The following is a 19,001-nucleotide window of genomic DNA, read 5'->3' as shown; positions in this document are numbered from 1 at the left end:
AGATGTTGCATGCATTTCAGTGCTAAGAAGACATGGTGAGGTGCAGAGTAAAGTCAGAGAAGAAGAGAAAAGAAAGAGGGCTATAAGTAGACCTTTAGGGGCACATCCACATTAAGGGCTAAGCAAGACAATGGGGAGCCAATGGAAGCAGGAGGAATCAGAGAAGTAGGAAAACAGGCAGGGTGTGGGATCTTCAGGAGGAAGAGGACCTCATTAAGGTTAGAAATCATGGTGGAGGAAAGGCCATGGGATTTGACAGTTACGAGGGTTGCTGGCAGCCTTAGAATAGTTTCAGCAGAGTGATAGGGGGTGAAGAAGCAGAGTCTCAAAGGGCATTGAAAAGACAAGGCAGGCTCAAAAAACAATGGGGACTGAGCGTCACAGGCTCTCCCCAATCCCCGGCCTCCAGCCAGGAGCCTTCCTCATGGCCTCTTGATATTGCAGGGGTGCCCATGGAACACACTTGTCCATTACCAGCCGGTTGGGGTTTTTGCACAACCCCATCCTTGACTCTTCTCCATCATACCTGCTTGTGGGTTGGGCTGCAACCTGTTTGGGTCCCCCGGGCACTTTTCATGAGTGAGGCTCCGAGTGGGGCCTGAGGCAGGAATTATCTGTGGGCCCAACTGGCATGGTGTGTGTGAAGTGTTCAACACAGTGCTGGACATGTACTAGCTGCTTTATAGATCCCTTCTATAACCTTCCATGACCTTTTCTCCAGTCCCCAGGAGACCCAGTTGTGTAAAAGTATTGGTCCAAATGCATCTGTTATCTATAAGCTGGGGTAAATGATGCAATTTCTCTGGGCTTAGTTTTCTTACCTATATAATGAAGGGGTTGGAGTATGGTCTCTTCCTACCTTTTCAACTGTAAAAATATGATGTTAGGAACAGGAGAGAAGTGGCCAGCCTAGGAGACTTTGGTCAGGAGAGCCGGCCAGCGAGGATTTCTAGGCTTTGCTTGGGGACCCAGGCCCAGCCAGCCAGTCATGCCCCACCCGTTGCTGTGGTCTGTGTCTCGTAGGTACACAGATGGCATCTTCCTGTTCTATAATGATGATGTCCTCAGGAGAGCATTGGCCAGCATGGGGAAGAAGAACATCCGGGTGCTCTCCCAGGTGTCCCTGTTGAGCATGAATACATATATTGCAGATTGTGTGGCAGGACTCTTGTTCCCTGTCAGCAACTTCGAGCCAACCAGGTAAAAGATGTGAGCTCTTGCCTCCTCTCTCCCTCCCCTCCCTCCTTCTTGCCCCCCTCCACTTGAAATTGTCTTGTTCTCCTTTTAGTTTGTATGGAAGGGATAATGAGAAGGGGACCAGGCTCATTACTGAATGAAAGAATGAGCACTCATGCAGCCAGTTTAGGGCTGTCCTCCCAAAGCAGTCATTATCATGGTCAACATCTTGTTCAACCAGCTTTCATCTGAAGCTTCCTAGATGTGTTGACTCCCCCATTAGAATGTTGAGCTCCTTGAGAGTAGGAACTCACTTTTCTGTTGATATTCTAGCATAACACTGCATTTTGCATTTAGTAAATGTTTAATAATTAATTTGTTCCTGGGTCCAAGGCTAGCTCTCTGTCCACTATGCCTCAGGGCACATAGTAGGTATTTAGTAGACAAATAATAGGTACTTATTGCTTCATTGATTATCAAGTTATAGTCTTAGCAAATTGTTTGGAACAATGAGAGATTAAATAATTTGGATATAGTCAACCAGGTATGATGTGTCAGAGATAGAACCTGAACCCAGGATTTCATGACTTCAAGAGTAGCCTTCCATTTACTACACTACGACATCTCATGATTAGTGAAGTCGTTCAATGTGTGGTTATTGATGTTTTTGCAAAAATGGTCCCACGACTTCAAGTACTGTATTCCATAGATTACTTTTCCACTGAGCTTCCCTAAAGATGCATTGTGCTGAGTTGACACTTTCTTGAATCAGGGATTCTAAAGTGCTACCTTTGGGGAGTTTATATCCAAAGGGCACATGATAAACAAAAGGGTGAGATGATGCAGGATGGCCTTGCCATGTTGTTGGAGGAAACAGAAAAACTTAGGCTCTACTGACTCAGTCTCTGTCATCTTGTAGTGGGCTGAACATGGGAGTAGAGCCCTGGGAGTTGGTTCGCTCTGTCTGTCCTGTGCCCACCATGAAATTCCTGCACGTTGCTCAGACCAGTACCAGGTAAACAAGGAGGGTTTTCCTCCTGAAAATAGGAAAGGAATATTTTGATCAAGATTCTGTTGCCTAATATGTTTAATCTATATTGGATTGCTTACTGTCTAGTGGAGGGAGGAAGTAGGGAGGGAGGGAGAAAAATATGGAACACAAGGTTTTACAAGGGTGAATGTTAAAAACTATCTTTGCATGTATTTGGAAAAATAAAAAGCTATTACAAAAACATTTTTTTTCAAAAAAAGATTTAATTGCCTGGATAATTAGCAAGTGGGACTAATTGGTGGGTTAATAGCTTCCTGTTCAAGACTTCTCTTCAGAGGGGCAGGTCCAACCAATGCCGGGCCTTTGAGAAATTTTGGTGGTTTTCTTTTGAACCTGAGTTAAAATACAAAGTTTTGGCTTGGCATTTAGAGCTCTATTTTTATGGAAATATTCATGCTCTGTTTCAGTTAACCTGCAATATTTACTGATCTCCTTCTCATTCTGCTGCCTTTTGCTTCTGCACATTTGAACAGACTTTTCTTGGCACCTATTTCCTTTTCATCTCTGTGTACTGAAATCTTTGTCTTGTTCCAAAGCCTGGATCAGGAGCCACCTCCCCCATTAAGCATTTTTTGATTTCTCCAGTTGAAATTCTTCTCTCTGTTTCTCTGTCTGTTTTCTCCTTGAAATCAATTGAGTTAATATTTTTAAACATGGGCTTTGTTCAAGGCATAATGCTTAGTACCAGGAATATAAAACTAAAAATAAAACATTTCCTGTTTTCAAGGAAATTGTATTCTAGCAGTAGTGAGGATAGAAAGGAAGATAATTTTCAACAGATAGATACATAGAGATAGATAAGTAATGTAAAATTTATATTAGCAATTTTAAGAGGTAAAGAACTGTTAACAACTGGAAGTTGTATATTAACTGTTTTTGAAATGAGGAAGGGACTCTGAGAGGGGAGGGGCCAGGGGAGTTATTACAGACACAAGCATGAAAAACATGGAAGGGTAAATGAAATGCAGTGTATAAGACCAGTTTGACTGGAATGTGGAGTGCCTGAAGTAAAATAATAATGAAATAAGATTGGAAAGATTGTGAAGGGCTTTAAATATCAGGCGATGAGGTTGTATTTTATCCTAGGGATACTAGGGAGTCCCTAAGGATTTTTGAGGAGGGGAGTGTCATGGTTACATTAGTGTTTTAAGGCAGGGAAGATGGATTAGAAAAGGGAGAGTCAGGAAGCAGAGAGACTGGTTAGCAGGAGATTACAATAAGGATTGAACTCATCCCTGGTATTTCAATTGGTGTCAACAATAACAAAAGTAGGAATAACAATAACAACTTGCATCTATATAACAGTTCAGAGCTACACTTGGTATTTTATCTGTGCATAGCTGAGTACTGTATAAAACACTTAAAATCCATAGGCCCCTATCCTCTAGGAGTCTGTGTGTTTGTATACAAGGCAAGCTATATATAGAATAAATAGGAAATGTAAAACAGAATATCTTCTGAAACATGGTAATATGATTACCCTAAAATAACAAATTTAGTTCATGGTTCTCTAGCACTTTGAGGTTTCCCCCAAAACCACCCTGTGAAGGGTAGTGAATAAGCATTATTTTCCTATTTTACAAATAGGGAAACTGAGGCTCAGGGCGCTAGTAAAACTAGGGTTTACTTGTAAAGCCAAGTCCAGCCCTCATTCTAGGGGATCACGCTGCCTCTCCACCACCACATAATCTAATGAGGGGGTAGCCCCTTTTTGCCAGGTTGGTCGAGCAGCTGGGGGGGGGGGAATCACCTTGGCTGTCACAGCTCAGAGAAACGATGGATCAAAGCGGTTTGTCTTGCTGGCTACACCATCAGCCCTTAGAGTGATCCCCATGTGCCTCCAGAATGAGCAGAAACTCAGTGACGCTGCCACTGACAAGTGCCCTAAAGCTAGAGGAAACAGAGACCACTTGCATCTGCACTATGTCAGGGAAAGATGTGTGTTTCCAGGCTGGGGCTGATGCGTAGTTGGCTTGGGTCAGTGTAGATTTAATTGAACCAGATTTCATTCCACCCAGAACCTAACCCAGGGAATCTAGCTGAGTACCCTGCCCAGGCGGGGCCTGCCAGTGCTAATGAGGTCAAGCCTGAGCCTTTCTGAGAAAGGAGGGAATGCAAGGAGAAAATGGTAGCTCCACCCTGCCCAGGGAAAGGCACAGCAGAATCCATCAGTCACAGTGCTGGCTCGCTTTGAGCCAAGGCCCAAGGCAGCTTTAGCCTCCCAGCAGTGCCCAGGCAATGTTTTGTTTTTTCTTTCCCACAGAGGCCAGGTGTTTTGGGATAGCATGGTCTCCTCTGTGACACACTTCCTGGATCCTGAGTCAAGTACTGGGAGCCCTGTATCCTTCTTTATGTCGGTGCTGATGGAGTCACATCAAAACTGAGAGTATAATAGAGGAGCTTGAATCTGCTTGTGCTTCCTTACGGAAAAGCAAACTACTGATTAAACAGGAGCAAGCAGACGTTGTCACTCCTCAAGTCAGCTGGTCCTCAGTCATGCAACTCACATGTATTTGTTGTTTAGTTATTTCATTCTATTCTACACTTCGTGATCCCATTTGGGGTTTTCTTAGCAAAGATGCTGGGGTGCTTTGCCATTTCCTTTATGAGCTCATCTTACAGAGGAGAAAACTAAGGCAGAAAAGCTTAAGTGATTTGCCTAGGGTTATACACTAGTACATGTCTGAGGTTGAATTTGAACTCAGGTCTTTCTGACTCCGGATCTGGCACCCTATTCACTGCGCCAACCAGATGCCCCAGTCATATCTATACGTTATAGTTACCAAGTACCATACTTCCTTCTTCTCTGAACTCTACATTAGCCCAGTGAGATAGCTCATGTGAATATTTTCCCCTTTTTCTCTAATGGATGTTAGAAATTGAGGCTCAGACAGGGACATGAATTAATTGCCCAAAGTCCCACAGTTAATACATGGCCTCGCTAGCAATTGAACTTCCTAAGACCAAATTCTTAGAACTTCTATATAGTGGGTACTGTGTCAAGATAAAAAAAATCCCTACCTTTAGAAAGCATATATGAGACCAGAGCTGTTATTATTATAAAGCAATGGAAGCTAAATATCAATGGAATTTTAGAGCTGTGTATGACAGACATTCAGAGGAGAAAGGTCCCCATGGACTAGATTGGCCACAGAGAGACTTAGGTATGAGGTGACACGAGTTGTATGTTGGAGGCTCTTTCCTTTTCTAGCTTTCTCACCATCTAGTCATGTTTTGGGCAAAATGGAGATGGAAGAGGAGGGAGGAAGGGGCAAGGAGTGGAAGTGGATAGTCTCCCCAAAGTCCTTCCACACCTCCATCCCTATTCAGTAAACTCCCCTGGCTCCATGATACATCTAGGATCAAATGTAAGCTTGTTTGTCACTTAGAGCAACCAGCCCTCTCCTACCTCCTTACTCTTCCTTTCCACACTCAGTATGGTCGCCCCATTTCTATCTCTGTAGACCCCCTCTGCCTTTGCCTTTCCTTCTCTCTCCCCTCTGGGAATCCCTAACTTCCTTCAAGATCGGAGCCCCACCTTCCAGCAGCTGCTTTAGCTTAGCCTCCCTCCAGGTCCCTTCTCCGCTACCTTGGGCCTGCTGTGCAGAAAGTTCGGGGTCACTTACATACCTGCTCCACAAGGATCTGACGACCTTGAGAAGGGTGGAGTTGCTTTTGCCTCTCTTTGTATCCTCACCCCTCAGCACGGTCCCTGGTGCTTAACAAATGCCCCTTGAAATGTGACAGAGCTCCAGGATTACATCAGAAGGTTTCTTCTCTAAGGGAATACCAAGAACCGAGCTTAGAGGAGGATCCTGAAAAAAGTCATGGCGTTTGAGGTTGGGGGGAGGAGTTAGAGAGTGGACCTTGTCTCCATGGGGGAGCCACCATGATCCCTGACCCTAAGAAGCCCCCAGCGCAATGATAAAGGCAAGAAGAGGTCTCTAACCTGGGGGGCAGCTCCTGGCCAAGGCCAAATGAGGACCAGAGTCAAGAATTAGGTAGATACACAGAGGGAGTGATGACTGAGGGAGTGTCCAGGGGGGCTTTGCAGAGCCCGGAAGGATGGGAGGCTTTGGATGAGCAGGTGAGGATGAGAGTCTGTGCCTTCCTCCACCAAACTCCCTCCTCCCCTCGGATAACAGTCATTTCTCTGAAGCCTGCCCAGTCTTTGGTCCTTAATCCACCTGTTTGCAGCATTACAGTACCTCACTGCTGTCTGTGGCCCGCAGTAACCACTGCTCCTTGATCCAGCCCCAGAGTTCGGCTATGAAGAAGTTGCAGCGGGCCTACGGCTGTGTGTCCTGGAATCCTTTCCCACTCTCTCTTTGGACAGGTCAGCTAAACTTTCGCGAACCACTAGGAGGCTCTTCACGTATTCAGTAGTCATCTCTTGGGCACTTACTCTGTGAAAGAACCAGTGCTGAACAAACACTGATGTAAAAAAAAAAAAAAAAAAAAAGAGGAAGGGCAGTCTCTGCCCTCAAGAATATGAGTTAGTAGTTTGGCTTCCCCAGGTGTCAGTGCCTAGGGGAAAGAGGGCACTGAGCGAAAAGAGGGAGCAAACATTGTTACATTGGGTTTCCAAAAGCTGGACTTAGGACCCCAGGGCCCCAGACAGAAGAGTCAGTCAGTGTAGGTACTGGATCAACCAGAAGCTTATTACCAAAAGACCATGGCACCCCCAAGCTAGGGTCATCATTGCAGGGGAATAATAACCTCTGATCATAAGTGTTCACATTATATTACTTCTAATTAACGGACTGTGAGGTGTTACAAATTATTTTTGACTTGGAGAGAATTGTGATTTCATTAATGCATAAAGAAGTCTTAGTGATGAGCTTAGCCACCCTCTGCTTTAAAGATCACTGATTAATTAAATCATTTGTCCATGATCAGCTAATATGTAAAAAACAATAGAAATTGAAAAATTTACTGCCCCATCCATTATTATTAAGGATATCTCACCGCTGATATGAGTATTAAGGATATATTACTGACAAGACTATTCTTTCTACCTCCCAAATATTTCTAAAAACATTTTTTTTTCAGGCTATGTCCGTTATATCTCTGTACTCTGTACATATATCTATCTGCATCATATTGTATCTCACTCAAGACCTCCCTCCTAGAATGTGAGCTGCTTGAGGACAGGGAAATGTCATAGTTTAATTTCTGTGTCCTCAGTATTCAGCATAACGTCTTGCACATAATAAGCACTTACTAAATATTTGCTAGACTGAATTAAGAATGACACATTTGCCAACTGTCTATTAGAAAGAGTGTTGGGATTATAGTCAGTGAAAGAACGACCTGAGTTTCAACCTCAAGCCTGTTACTTATTATCTGTATGGCTGATGTCAGTTCTCTGAAACTCAGTTTCCATATCTACAAGATATAGGGATATCTAGTATCTAGCCAACAAGGCTCTTGGGAGGATCCAAAGGGGCAATGTACTTAAAAGTTCTTTATAAACTCTTAAGTGCTATGGAAATATTGATGGTGGTAGTTGTATCTTTTAAGGCAAGTACTACTATATCTGTTTTATGCATAAGGGAATTGAAGGAGGTTTTCCCAAAGTTATACAACTAATATGAAACTCCTATTGTTCATGTAGCTGCTCACCTGCCCTGTATCAACTTAAAAAGTTTCTTTAAACTAAATACAAAATAAGAAAAAAGACAAATAGAAAAAGGAAAAACAAAACATTGTTATGTACCCCACAGAATATCAGGCAGGATTCGAAATATGTAACAGTAAATTTCCATTTCAAGAAAGTGTATATATAATAATAGAATACATTATATTCATGGCTGTCCAGCTTTTTTTCCCCTTCATTTTAGGTTATTCTTTTGTTTTCTCTTTTTACTTTGCTTTTTTTACTTTGCACTTTTTTACTTTGTTCTTTTTTCCCCTTTTATCCCCCCCCCCCACTCCAAACAGGCTATATATATAAGCAAGGATATATTAATGTATATATATATATATAAATATGTGTATATGTAAATATATATGCACATGCCCCTTATATCTATATCTATATATATCTATGTATATACATAACTAACCTATATACATACATGTATGTATACATATATACATATATATGTGTTTCCACAGATACACATCTAAAACAATATTAATATGGCTTACATAAAATATAGATTTCTTTCTTGATTGAATCTTTTAAGTTTTGACTTCAACTGAGATCAATGATTACTATCCTACTTTTTTTTTCCTAAAGAATTCTACTCCTGATCCTTGTTATTGTGTTTGTGTGTCTCTTTTATTTCCTATTCTTGCTAATTCTAATACTTTAATTCTACTCCTTGGCTTGCCGTACTCAAATCTCCCTCCCCTTTTCCCACATAGATCTCTCTTTTATAGTCTTTTCCCACTTTTTACTCCCTTTTTATCCCATTCTGTACCTCATTTATCTTATTCCCTTCCTCCCCTTCTTTCTTTGTAGATTTTGGAGGGTACTATACCCTTCCTAGTATATATGTGTATTGTTCCCTATTTAACTCATCCTGTTGTTAGTAAGTTTTCAGAATTATTAGCCTTCTTCCCCATCTAATATCTCTGTGTCAGTTCTTCCTCTGTACCTCATTCATATAGCACAATTAGTATTTTTACCTTTTCCTAGATGTTTTTGCTTTTTAGAGTCTGATTATATTCACCTCTGCCCCAATTTTTCTTTTGGACTATCTGATTACTAATGTTACTTTTAGACATATGATTTACATTTCAACATAAAAAATATAAACCAGTTGTTGTTATTAAGTCCTTTGAAATTAGTGTTTGTTGTGATCTATGTTAAATTTTCTATTGAGTTCAGGTTTAATTGAGACAAAATCCTTAATCTATTAAGTTCATTGAATGTCCATTTTTTTCATTCAATATTATGCTTAATTGTGCTGGATATGATATTTTTGGCTACAAGTCTAGTTCTTTTGTTTGACAAAATTGCAGGAACTGTGATCTTTTATTGCAGTTGCTTCACCATATCTGAACTACTATAGTAGTAGCTTTACCATATTTGAAGTTTTTGTTTGTTTCTTGTAAAATGTTCTCTTTGATGTTGTGTGTGTGTGTGTGTGTATGTGTGTGTGTGTGTGTGTGTATGAAATTTAGCAATAATGTTCCCATGTGTTTTTCTTGTAGGATCTCTTTGAAGTGGTAAAAAGTGTATTTTTTCTATTTCTACTTTTCCTGCTTGTTCTTTCATTTCAGAACAATTTTTAAAAAATATTTCTTGTATTGTATTGTATGTAAGGTTCTTTTTTGGGTCATAACTCATAAGGAGTCTAGTTATTCTTTTCTTTTCTTGATCTGTTCTTCAGATCTGTTGGGGTTTTTTTTTTTACAAGATATTTCACATTCTCTATTTTTTCATTTTTTATATTTTGTTTTGTTATTTCTTAGTCTCTTACAACTTCATTGACTTCTCCTTGTTCAATGCTAATTTTCAAGAATTATTTTCTACTTTAAGACTTTGGATCTCCTTTTCTAGTTATTTGATTTTCTTTTCATAATCTTGTTTTTCTTGAATGGTCCTTATTATTTTTTTAAAAGTTTTTCCTCAGTTTCTCTCATTTGGTTTTTAAAAGTCTTTTTTTTTTTTTTTTTTTTTTTTTTTTTAGTTCTTCTATAAATTCTTTCTGGGCCAGCAGCCATTTAATGTTATTGTTTGAAGTAAGAGAGGGTTTTTAATTAGCTTTTTATTTTTCAAAATACATGCAAAGATAGTTTTCAACATTCACCCTTGCAAAACCTCATGTTCCAAATTTCTCCTCTCTCCTAAACAGCAATCCAATATAAGTTAAACATGTGTAAATCTTCTAAATATATTTCCACATTTATAATGCTGCACAAGAAAAATCACATCAAAAGAGGAAAAAATGAGAAAGAAAAAAAAAAAAGTAAGCAAACAACAACAACAAAGGTGGAAATACGATGTTGTGATCTACATTCTGTCCCCATACTCCTCTCTGGATACAGATGGCTCTCTACCTCACAAGTCTATTGGAATTGGCCTGAATCACCTCATTGTTGAAAGCCAAGTCCATCACAATTGATCATCACACAGTCTCTTGTTGCTGTGTACAATGCTCTCTTGGTTCTTCTCTATTCACTTAGCATCAGTTCATGTAAGTTAAGAGAGGCTTTTTTTTTTTTAAACTTCAATATTCTCCTTTGAAGTTGAATGCCTGTCTTCCTGATTCTCATAGTAGGTCTACTATATTTCCATAGTTTCTGTGGTTCAGTTCTTTCTTCTTTGCTTGATCATTTTTTAAAAATGAGAACTTACTAGTGTAACCAGTCTGATCTTGGGGTGGGGGAGAGGAATGGTGTCCCTGGTTTTCCTTCAGTTCTCTTCTCTGGCCTAGAACCCCAAAACCAAGACCTCCTCCCTCCTGTAAGTGCCTACAGCTATTTGCTATTTCTGAACAGCTAGCCTGGAGATGTTTACACTTCACATTGATTAAAACCCACTCCTGAGGTTTTTCTTCAGGTCTTCTTTCCCCTTCCCCCCACACTGGTCTATGTTCATCCTGAGGCACAATTTTGTTTTGTTGTGGGGAAAATCTGGAAGGCTTGAAATTTTCTGATCTATTCTGCCATTTCCCCAGAATCTTCCCCATTATCAACTTTTCTTAGAGAGTTACCTGGGTCACTGAGATTCTTAGGTGACTTTCCCAGAATCCTACAGCTAATATATGTTAGAGGAAGAGTTCTCCCAGACTCTTAAGATCAGATTCTTGATCTATTGTACCATATTGCCTGGCCAAACCTATAGTAAGTAAGCCAATGGGCTCCCTTTCCTCCATAGTTTTCAATTCAATGCAATTAGGTTTTTATTAAATGCTTTAAAGTTGACAAACACTTTGCTCACAGTCACATAAGGTAGATAACAATAACAAAGCATATAATGTTAACATTGTTAAGACTAATGTGGCTTTGAAACTTTTAAAGTATGTGGATAATCTGAAGGTCATTTATAAAGGGATTAGTAGCCACAACCTACTTTTCTTGTAAGAGAAATAATGCAAGGATCTGTGGTTTGCTTATTCCTTTCATCCTCACAGATTGGAATCTCTCTGTAGTATAGAAGATTTTTATGAGTTGCTGTTGATGGAAAAGATCACCTCTTGGCAGCCAGTCTTTTGATGATGAGCTTCCCTCCACAGGATGAACAATTCAACCCAATCCAATCCAATTTAGCAAATATGTGCAAAGTAGGAATTAGGCTTCAAGGACATAAAAAATAAGGGAAGAGTCATGGGACATGGATTCAAACTCAAAGGGATATGTATAGGTCATTGAACCCACCCCCTTTATTTTACAAATAGGAAAATTCATTCGCCAGAGGTTAAATAATTAGCCAGGGTCAAACATCTAGGAAGGGTGTGACCTAGAATTTGAGCCCAGATTTTGAGGCTTCTTGAGCTCTGAGGGGCCATGGGAGATGAGGGGAGAGCAAATCCAGACACGAAGGATGGCCTTTGCAAATACATGGAAGGCACCGTTTCACTCAGCTGGTATGTGGCATTTGTGAAGGAGAGTGGAAAAAGGGATGAGATCCGGGCTGGTCCCCAGTCAGAGAGCAGCCCATCACAAAGTCCTGCTTGAACTCTCTCCAGTTTGAGGAGGCTGCCAGAGCTTGTGCTTTGTTGGCCTTAAAGGACCTAGGGACACTTCTATTCAACAGTGAGGCAGCTGAGGAGGCAGAATGCCATGGCAACAGACCCATCAAAGCAAACTATTTCTAGGGAACAAAACTTGTGTGGTGCTTTAGGGTTTACATGCATGATCTCTTTTGGTCTTTGCAGCAATTCTAGCAGGTAGGTAATACAAAACTATTTTTACCCATTTAACAAATGTGAACAAGGCTGAGAAGTTAGATTATTTGCCCAAGGTTGCATCGCTTGTAAGTGACAGGGCAGAAACTAGAACTGAAATCTCCTGTCAGCACCTCTTAAGGATTAACCTTAAGGTTCTATTTGAATATAAAATTCTCCAACAAATATTCAGACTAGAAATTATGTAGGAGACAGACCTGAGTCAAGTAGTGTCAAACAGACATGATCCAAAAAAGATATCATTATATAGTGAGAGTGAGATATGACCATTGGAAAGACAATGTGTCCTCTAATACTTTTGAGATGTGAAGAGAAAGTGAGAAAGGCCCTTAGTGCACTGATCTCTCTGAGGCAATCCTTTGGAAAAATATTGACAAGGTATGCAAAAAAATGGGCAGGCACGGATAGTTTCATTACCAGATGGATAACAGTATCAATAAGAATACATATATAGATCCAATATAGATTATATGAGTAATTCCCCTTCCTCTCTGCCAAAGCACTGTCTATTCCCTTTACTTCTTTCCCTCCCACATTTTCCCTAAATGTGAAACATGGGAAAGGTTGCCATTTTTCTCTTCTCTGTTGTACGGGCATTTCTCTTTCTCCTATGTCATGGCAGCAGATAGTGTTACATACTGTTACAAAAGGAAAATTTGAGTGGACCACAATGAGATTTAACCTGTATTTATCTGTGTTTTATTTTTACTGGCATTTGTGCAGTGTCCTGATCATAGCATAGACTACATAATCACTGCTGCTTAGCAATTTTTTTTCATAAGGTTCTTTAGTGCAATTTAACAAGCCAAAGTCCAGTCCAAAAGAGATGTCAACACATCTTCCAATTGCTTACTTCAGTAGAAATTCTGATGACTTAACCTGCTGTCATTTTGCAGGGTTTTTGTCTTGTTTTGCTTTCCTTAAGCTACAGTAAGATCTCTTAGTTAAGCTACAGCACAATGCTAAATGTATTCCAGGGGTCAGATGCTTGCCAATATGTTTAATCAATGATTTGAATGAAAGTATAAATTGATGTGTTTATTAAATTTCCAGATGACACAACATTTTTACAGTCAGTTGATCTTGGCACAGAATAGTGCTAGGATAGTGGATTGTTATCTAATGAGATGAAATTTAATGGGGACAAAAGTGAGTGTCTCATACTTTGGTTAATATGAATCAATCATGTGTTATTTTAGCTAGAAGAAAATTCTTGTGAAAGGGAGGGTTTTAATGTTTTAAGGTAAGTATAAGTCAAAAGTTTTTGTAGATGTTTTCCAAATGCTTGAGCTGATGGACTTCACAAAAAAAAAAAAAAAAAAAAAAAAAAGTGAATTTCCACCCAAGAATCTTATACAGCTGGCTGGCTGGGTATATCCTATACTTTCCCAGAAGGAATTCTGGCTGGCTAACTAAAAATAGACCTTGGTACTCCAGACAGCACCTATTGTAAAGGAATGGTAAGTAGTTAAATAAGCCATTCATAAAACCAACTGGGGCAGTGCCCAACTGTATGAAGCAGGCTCATATATTTCACAGCAATTCTAGGACTTCTCGACAAGACTACTATAAAAATAGTAATCTTGCTCTTATTTCATAGCTGGGAAAGGTTATAGGCATATGTAAAGTGAAGATGATGAACTCTAGAGGTTTTTAAATCAGTGAATGTTAAGGAAACTCCTATAGCAGTAGCTCTTAACCCATTTGGTGTCATGGGCTCTTTTGGCAGTTTGGTAAAGCTTAAGGATCATTTCTCAGTGCTTTTAAATGCATAAGATAAAATAATGTTTTTGTTTTGTTTTGTTTTTTTCCTTGAGGCTGGGGTTAAGTGACTTGCCCAGGGTCACACAGCTAGGAAGTGCTAAGTGTCTGAGACCAGATTTGAACTCAGGTCCTCCTGAATTCAAGGGTGGTGCTCTATCCACTGCACCATCTAGCTGCCCCAGTCAATAATGTTTTAAATAACTATCAAAATATTTTTAAAAATTTAAAGTTTTAGTAGGAACCATGCATGATAGTAAAGGGAGGTAAACAATCATAGAATCTTCAAAATCAGAATATAGTTTCTAACTTGGTGCAGGAACCCCTTCTACAACATCTGCAGTAGCCTACTTGAAAACTTCTGTTGTACTTTTGCCTCCCTAGATAATCTATTCCATTGTAGGACAGGGTGCTATTGGTAAATCATCCCCTATCTCATTTAAGTCAAAATTTGACTAGGACATTGGTCCTAGTTCTTACTGCAGCTACATGGAATAATGCTGTTCCATATCCATTTCCAATTGGAGACATCTATGGAGTTTATCCTTAATTTTGTCTCTTCCAGGCTAAACATTTTAGTTTTTCTACCTCCCTACTTCCTGTTTATCCCTGTTCAGTCTCATTGCTTGGATTTCCTCTGGAATAGATTGGGTTAGATTTTGTTACTGTGCATCTTTAAAGATCTTTAATCAGTACTTGGAGGTGGGTTGCCCAACCAAGGCAGAACAGAGTGGGACAAGTGAGTGCAGTCTAAGCCTGTGTAATTCTTTATTTCAGTTCAATTTCAGCGTAAATCTTTTCTTACAGCTTCCTGTGACATGAGGGATCCAACTGGTCAGAGGCACTCACTCACCGTCTGTGCCAACCACAGCAGCATTGTAGACCTATTGAAGCACACGCTGGAGAAGGCACAAAAAATGTACTCGGCCAAGGCATATATCCACTGGTATAGGCAATATGGCTGTGGGGAGGGAGATTTTGAGCAGGCTTTTGATACCCTCTCCTCGGTGGAGGCAGAGTATTGCAGTGCCGGAGAATGAGCGACAGTTCTTAGATAAGCACTGTGTAACTCTCCACTTGATGTCCCATTGAATGGATTGAACTGAGGGTGCCTTGACCATAAGTTAAACGATTCTCCAGATCCCAAAGCAAGCTCCCCATTCCCACCTGTCTTGGAAGAAAGTCATTCTTCTGTTTTTTAATAGCTCAGAAAGGAAATTACTAAAAAGATATACCAACAAACATTCAGCAACATGAGCCTGAAAACCAGTGCCTCACCAGATCAAAGATGACTTTTTACTCTGCCTTAGTGGAGTGGGTGTGGGGCAGGGGGAGAGGGGAATGAACCTATCTGCATTTCCACCAGAAAATTCAGATTACATCTGGAAATAACTAGTCTAGTTGAAAACTGACATAGCAAGGAGCAGATGAAGATAGGAACCTGAGGAATGAGGCCATGTGGGTTTCTCCACAGCAAGTGTGCCTGGGAGTCAAAGTTGGCCTCATTTCACATGTAATCTATGGGCCAGGGAGGGAAGAACACTGAGTTCCTGGGCCTCCTTGTGAAATAGTGGTATATTGTCTAATTGACACTAGGTAAAAGTGGCTGAAACCAACCCCGAGGGGGCCATCGTCACACTGACTTTCCATTGTCATTAGTTTTACAAAAGTTGGATCATCTCCAGAATCTGGCGGCGCAGAGAGCTCAAAAGTTCTTTCAGTGGCGGGGAGAAGCTCAAATCACATAGCGTTAAGAGTGCATTTCTTAGCTGTAATGAGACTTGAGCACCAAGGATGAGATTGACTTTTAGGCAGCGGTGTTTTTATTCTACTCATGCCAAACTCAGTTCCTGCTTGATTGATAACATGAAGAAACGAATGTTGAAGGTGACTTAACACCCCAAACATTTTATTCCCTACATAGAAAATAGAAAAAGTACTAAAACCAAAAAAAAAAAAAAAAAAAAAAAAAGGCTCCACTTAACATTTTCCTCTGTAAGCTAGGCTTGTCAGGGTAACAATCCGACCATCCTCTGCCAGACTCTGAGATCAGGACAGCTAGACAGCAGTGTACTGGGCCCTGCTCTTTCCACCTATGGTAGGTTGTTGTCGCTTTGAGACTTCTCCTTCAGGACGGTGGGGTTTAAGCCAGATGTCTTATTTTGGAAACTGGCCATGGTTTTGGAGTAGTTTTGCTGGAAAAAGGAGAAAACAAGAAACAGAAGCAAGTCAGGAGGAAGACAGCTGGCAAGGACCTGGCCTATGATATGTTAAACATGATTGACCTATGATATATTGATAGGTCATAGTTGATATTTTAATTCTCAAATGAACCAAACTGTACTTCAATAACATTGTATTTCTGTCTTTTTTGTTTTTTTTAACCCTGAGGAAACCATTGATTAAAAAAGATTAGTATTTTTCAAAGTTGGTTTTGAATATACAGAAGGCATGTCTCCTTTAAGAAAAGTTTTAAAGAGAAAAGGAAAAAAAACTCTCATAGGAAGATTTTAAGAATGATAAAGTAGATGGAGTACACAGGCCTTCAAATTCTGCCTCATGGCAATGGGCAAATTACTTTTCTCTGTTCATCTATAAGGGAATAATGCAGTCTCATGTTAGTTAAGTTATGTAGACCTTAGGTCTACATATGTTATTTTATTCTAACAATCCTGAGAGGTAGGTGCTATTATGATCCTCATTTTAAAGTTGAGGAAATTATAATGGATAAAGGTTAATTGATTAGGGTCACATAGCTAGTTAAGTATTTGAAGCAGAATTTGAACTCATGGCTTCCTGGCTCAAGGTGCAACATTCTTTCCATTCTGCTTCCCAGCTTCTTCTGGAGACTCTTGTCATTCTAGACAAAGAGCTAACACTTGCTCTTTTGGCTACCTGCCTTACCTACAGGAATAGGGTGTCTAAAATGGAAGTGTCAGATTCTTAGTGTTCCTCATATGACTCTTGTCAGGTACTGTAGGTTAGAGAGATAGGGATCTTTGGTATAATTACTTACAAAATTTTCACATTCATGATACTGATAACCACTCATTTACTGATTTCTAGTGAGTGATTTAGTCTCAAAGTTCCAAAGTTTTCCCATGTGTGAAATGGGAGAACACTTCTGCTACAATGGTGTGATGTGTACCTAGACACTATGACAGTCTCTCTCAAAGAATTTCCCTTTTGTCATAATTAAATAAAGTTTCCCTTTTGTCATAATTAAATAAAAGCATTAACTGAGAAGAAATCAGAATGTCGAAATAGTTATAGCCACTTGAGAGAAAAGTGCCAAGAACAATATCTGAGTCTTGATTTACCTTCTGGTCGAACTTCATTCTGGCATTGTAGAAAGAGACCGAGTCGGGACAGTCAGGGAGGACTGAAGCTTGGATTTGGCCAAATTTCTCCTCATCATCTTCAGCCTATGGGGAAGGCCAATAAAACAGCCCATTAAGCCCATTAAGTGATTGGACAGTTTCCCAGAACTATCAGAGTCCCTTGACTCTTAAGGGCCATAGAAATTAATTTGTTCATTCATTCATTATTGAATAAACATTTATCAGGTGTCTTACTATGTGCAAAGCACTGTGCCAGGGACTGGGGAGGAGGGGAGGGAGGTGGAGAATATAGTATTCCCTGCCCTTAAGGAGCTTACAGTCTGGTGGGAGTAGGGTAAAATATGGACACAAATGATGCAAATTCTAAGTTATTTCTAGTATGCTACATGCATATGCAATATGCAGTTTGATCCCATATAGTTTGGTGGATCAGGGATAACTTCACGGAAAAATTAGCATGTGCATGATGAGGCTTGCAAATGTCCCTCTTTCTTGGGCTGGTTGCTAGAACCCCATCGACCTTCAAAGCTTTGGCCCCATGCATCTTTACAGTTGGTCTCTTTCCCCATTGGGGCACCCTAAGTAGGAAGAAACCTGCAACTCCTAGCTGTATGAAATAAAGCCATAATCCCATTTCAGACCACAGGGAAGCACCTGAGGGCCAGACAGAGGCTCCAACCTGGCCCAACTTGGAACAACAGCCTCTTTCTACTGACAGGCTGAAGGCAGCTGTCCTTGGGAGGCTCAGAGAACTTTAGGGGAAGGGAACCTGTTATAAATCCACAAGTGTGTATCAGCTGCTTCTTAAAGGCAAGCAAAGTCCTAGGTACAGTTGGTGATGGTCTAAGACATGGTTTTTGCCCTTTAAGGTGCTTATAATCTAGGTAAGAAGACAAAACATAATGTAAAAAAAAAACAATTAAGATGGAATCTTGAGCAGCACTGGAAATTAGGGGCCAGGAGAGGGATGAGGATTCTGAAAAAGGAAATAGAGAAGCTGTAGCTAGAGAAGCAGGAGCAGAATCCAGAATAGTTAAAGAGAATCATGGGAAGCAGCATCTCATAAATAAGAGGCCACATGTTTGAAAGGAAAATGAAGATGAAAAAGAGGGAGTGATTTAAAGATCAGGGTCCTGGAAAAGACAAGGGATAGAAAGGGAGGAGAAGTGCTACCAATATCTTTGAGAGGAAAGGAGGGAAAGATGGAGATACTTTGAGATAACAGGGGATACAATCTTACACATGTTACTTTTTTAAAGTAAGTAAATGAAGTGAGGTAGTCGTAGGAGAGCAAGGGGAAAGTACAGCCTTGGGAGAGTAAGAGCAAAGAAATTTAGGAAGTGCTAGGGAAGTAAGGGGCCACTCCCAAGTTGTATGATCCCATGACTTCTGGCTGAGGGCAGGAAAGGTAGATGGAAGGAATGTTGAGGCCTGGCTGGCAGAAACCAGGAGGAGGCTTCTCTGCCTTCTATGGCTTATTTGGTACCTTTCACATAACACATGACTTTGTATTATCTGTCCTTTTGAGGTCTTACCTTGCTCCCATCTAGACCAAATTCCTGAAGGCAGTGTGTGTATCTAAATTTTCAATTCAATTTAATCCATCAATATTTACAAAATGCCAACTAAATGCAAGAAACTCTGCTAGCTATTAGGGATACATTATTGAGCAAAAGGACATGGCCTTTGTCTTCAAGGGGCTTACATTTCAATAGGAAGAAGGAAAAAAAATTAGATCTCAAGGTAAAACATTAAGTACATGGGAGGAACCAACATGGCCTGAGAGATTCAAGGAGGCAGGGGACACTT

The 19,001-nt window shown here is 40.2% G+C and overlaps 2 protein-coding genes and 1 long non-coding RNA gene across 16 annotated transcripts in view; 1 reads left to right on the top strand and 2 right to left on the bottom strand.

The window, feature by feature from the left end:
• The window catches only part of LOC141566768 (tubulin delta chain-like), a 118,132-nt gene that overhangs the window by 61,108 nt on the left and 38,023 nt on the right, over positions 1 to 19,001 (top strand). For 4 of the 7 annotated variants that reach the window (XM_074312005.1, XM_074260204.1, XM_074311931.1 and 1 more), the window contains 5 exons: positions 1,024 to 1,200; positions 2,096 to 2,191; positions 4,491 to 4,566; positions 6,425 to 6,563; positions 14,659 to 15,369. In XM_074312005.1, coding sequence (XP_074168106.1) covers positions 1,024 to 1,200; positions 2,096 to 2,191; positions 4,491 to 4,566; positions 6,425 to 6,563; positions 14,659 to 14,891 — 721 coding nt within the window. In that variant the 3' untranslated portion in view covers positions 14,892 to 15,369. Of the gene's footprint in view, positions 1 to 1,023; positions 1,201 to 2,095; positions 2,192 to 4,490; positions 4,567 to 6,424; positions 6,564 to 14,658; positions 15,825 to 19,001 lie in introns of those variants that run through there. The other 3 variants (XM_074311849.1, XM_074260448.1, XM_074260367.1) reach the window with 3 other exon arrangements.
• On the bottom strand, positions 2,418 to 6,548 carry LOC141538817 (uncharacterized). The gene is made up of 3 exons (XR_012481143.1): positions 6,436 to 6,548; positions 5,858 to 6,005; positions 2,418 to 2,560 (listed from the first exon to the last, which is right to left on the bottom strand). It is a non-coding gene; the product is annotated as an uncharacterized LOC141538817 (long non-coding RNA).
• The window catches only part of KIF9 (kinesin family member 9), a 68,344-nt gene continuing 64,994 nt past the window's right edge, over positions 15,652 to 19,001 (bottom strand). For 7 of the 8 annotated variants that reach the window (XM_074310622.1, XM_074310703.1, XM_074310450.1 and 4 more), the window contains 2 exons: positions 17,172 to 17,276; positions 15,652 to 16,046 (listed from right to left, as the gene is read on the bottom strand). In XM_074310622.1, the coding sequence (XP_074166723.1) occupies positions 15,945 to 16,046; positions 17,172 to 17,276 (207 nt within the window). In that variant the 3' untranslated portion in view covers positions 15,652 to 15,944. Of the gene's footprint in view, positions 16,047 to 17,171; positions 17,277 to 19,001 lie in introns of those variants that run through there. The other variant, XM_074310968.1, reaches the window with a different exon arrangement.

This window comes from Sminthopsis crassicaudata, chromosome 1, assembly GCF_048593235.1.
Source record: "Sminthopsis crassicaudata isolate SCR6 chromosome 1, ASM4859323v1, whole genome shotgun sequence".
Classification (NCBI taxonomy): domain Eukaryota; kingdom Metazoa; phylum Chordata; class Mammalia; order Dasyuromorphia; family Dasyuridae; genus Sminthopsis; species Sminthopsis crassicaudata.
This window is presented reverse-complemented; position numbering and strand designations above follow the sequence as displayed.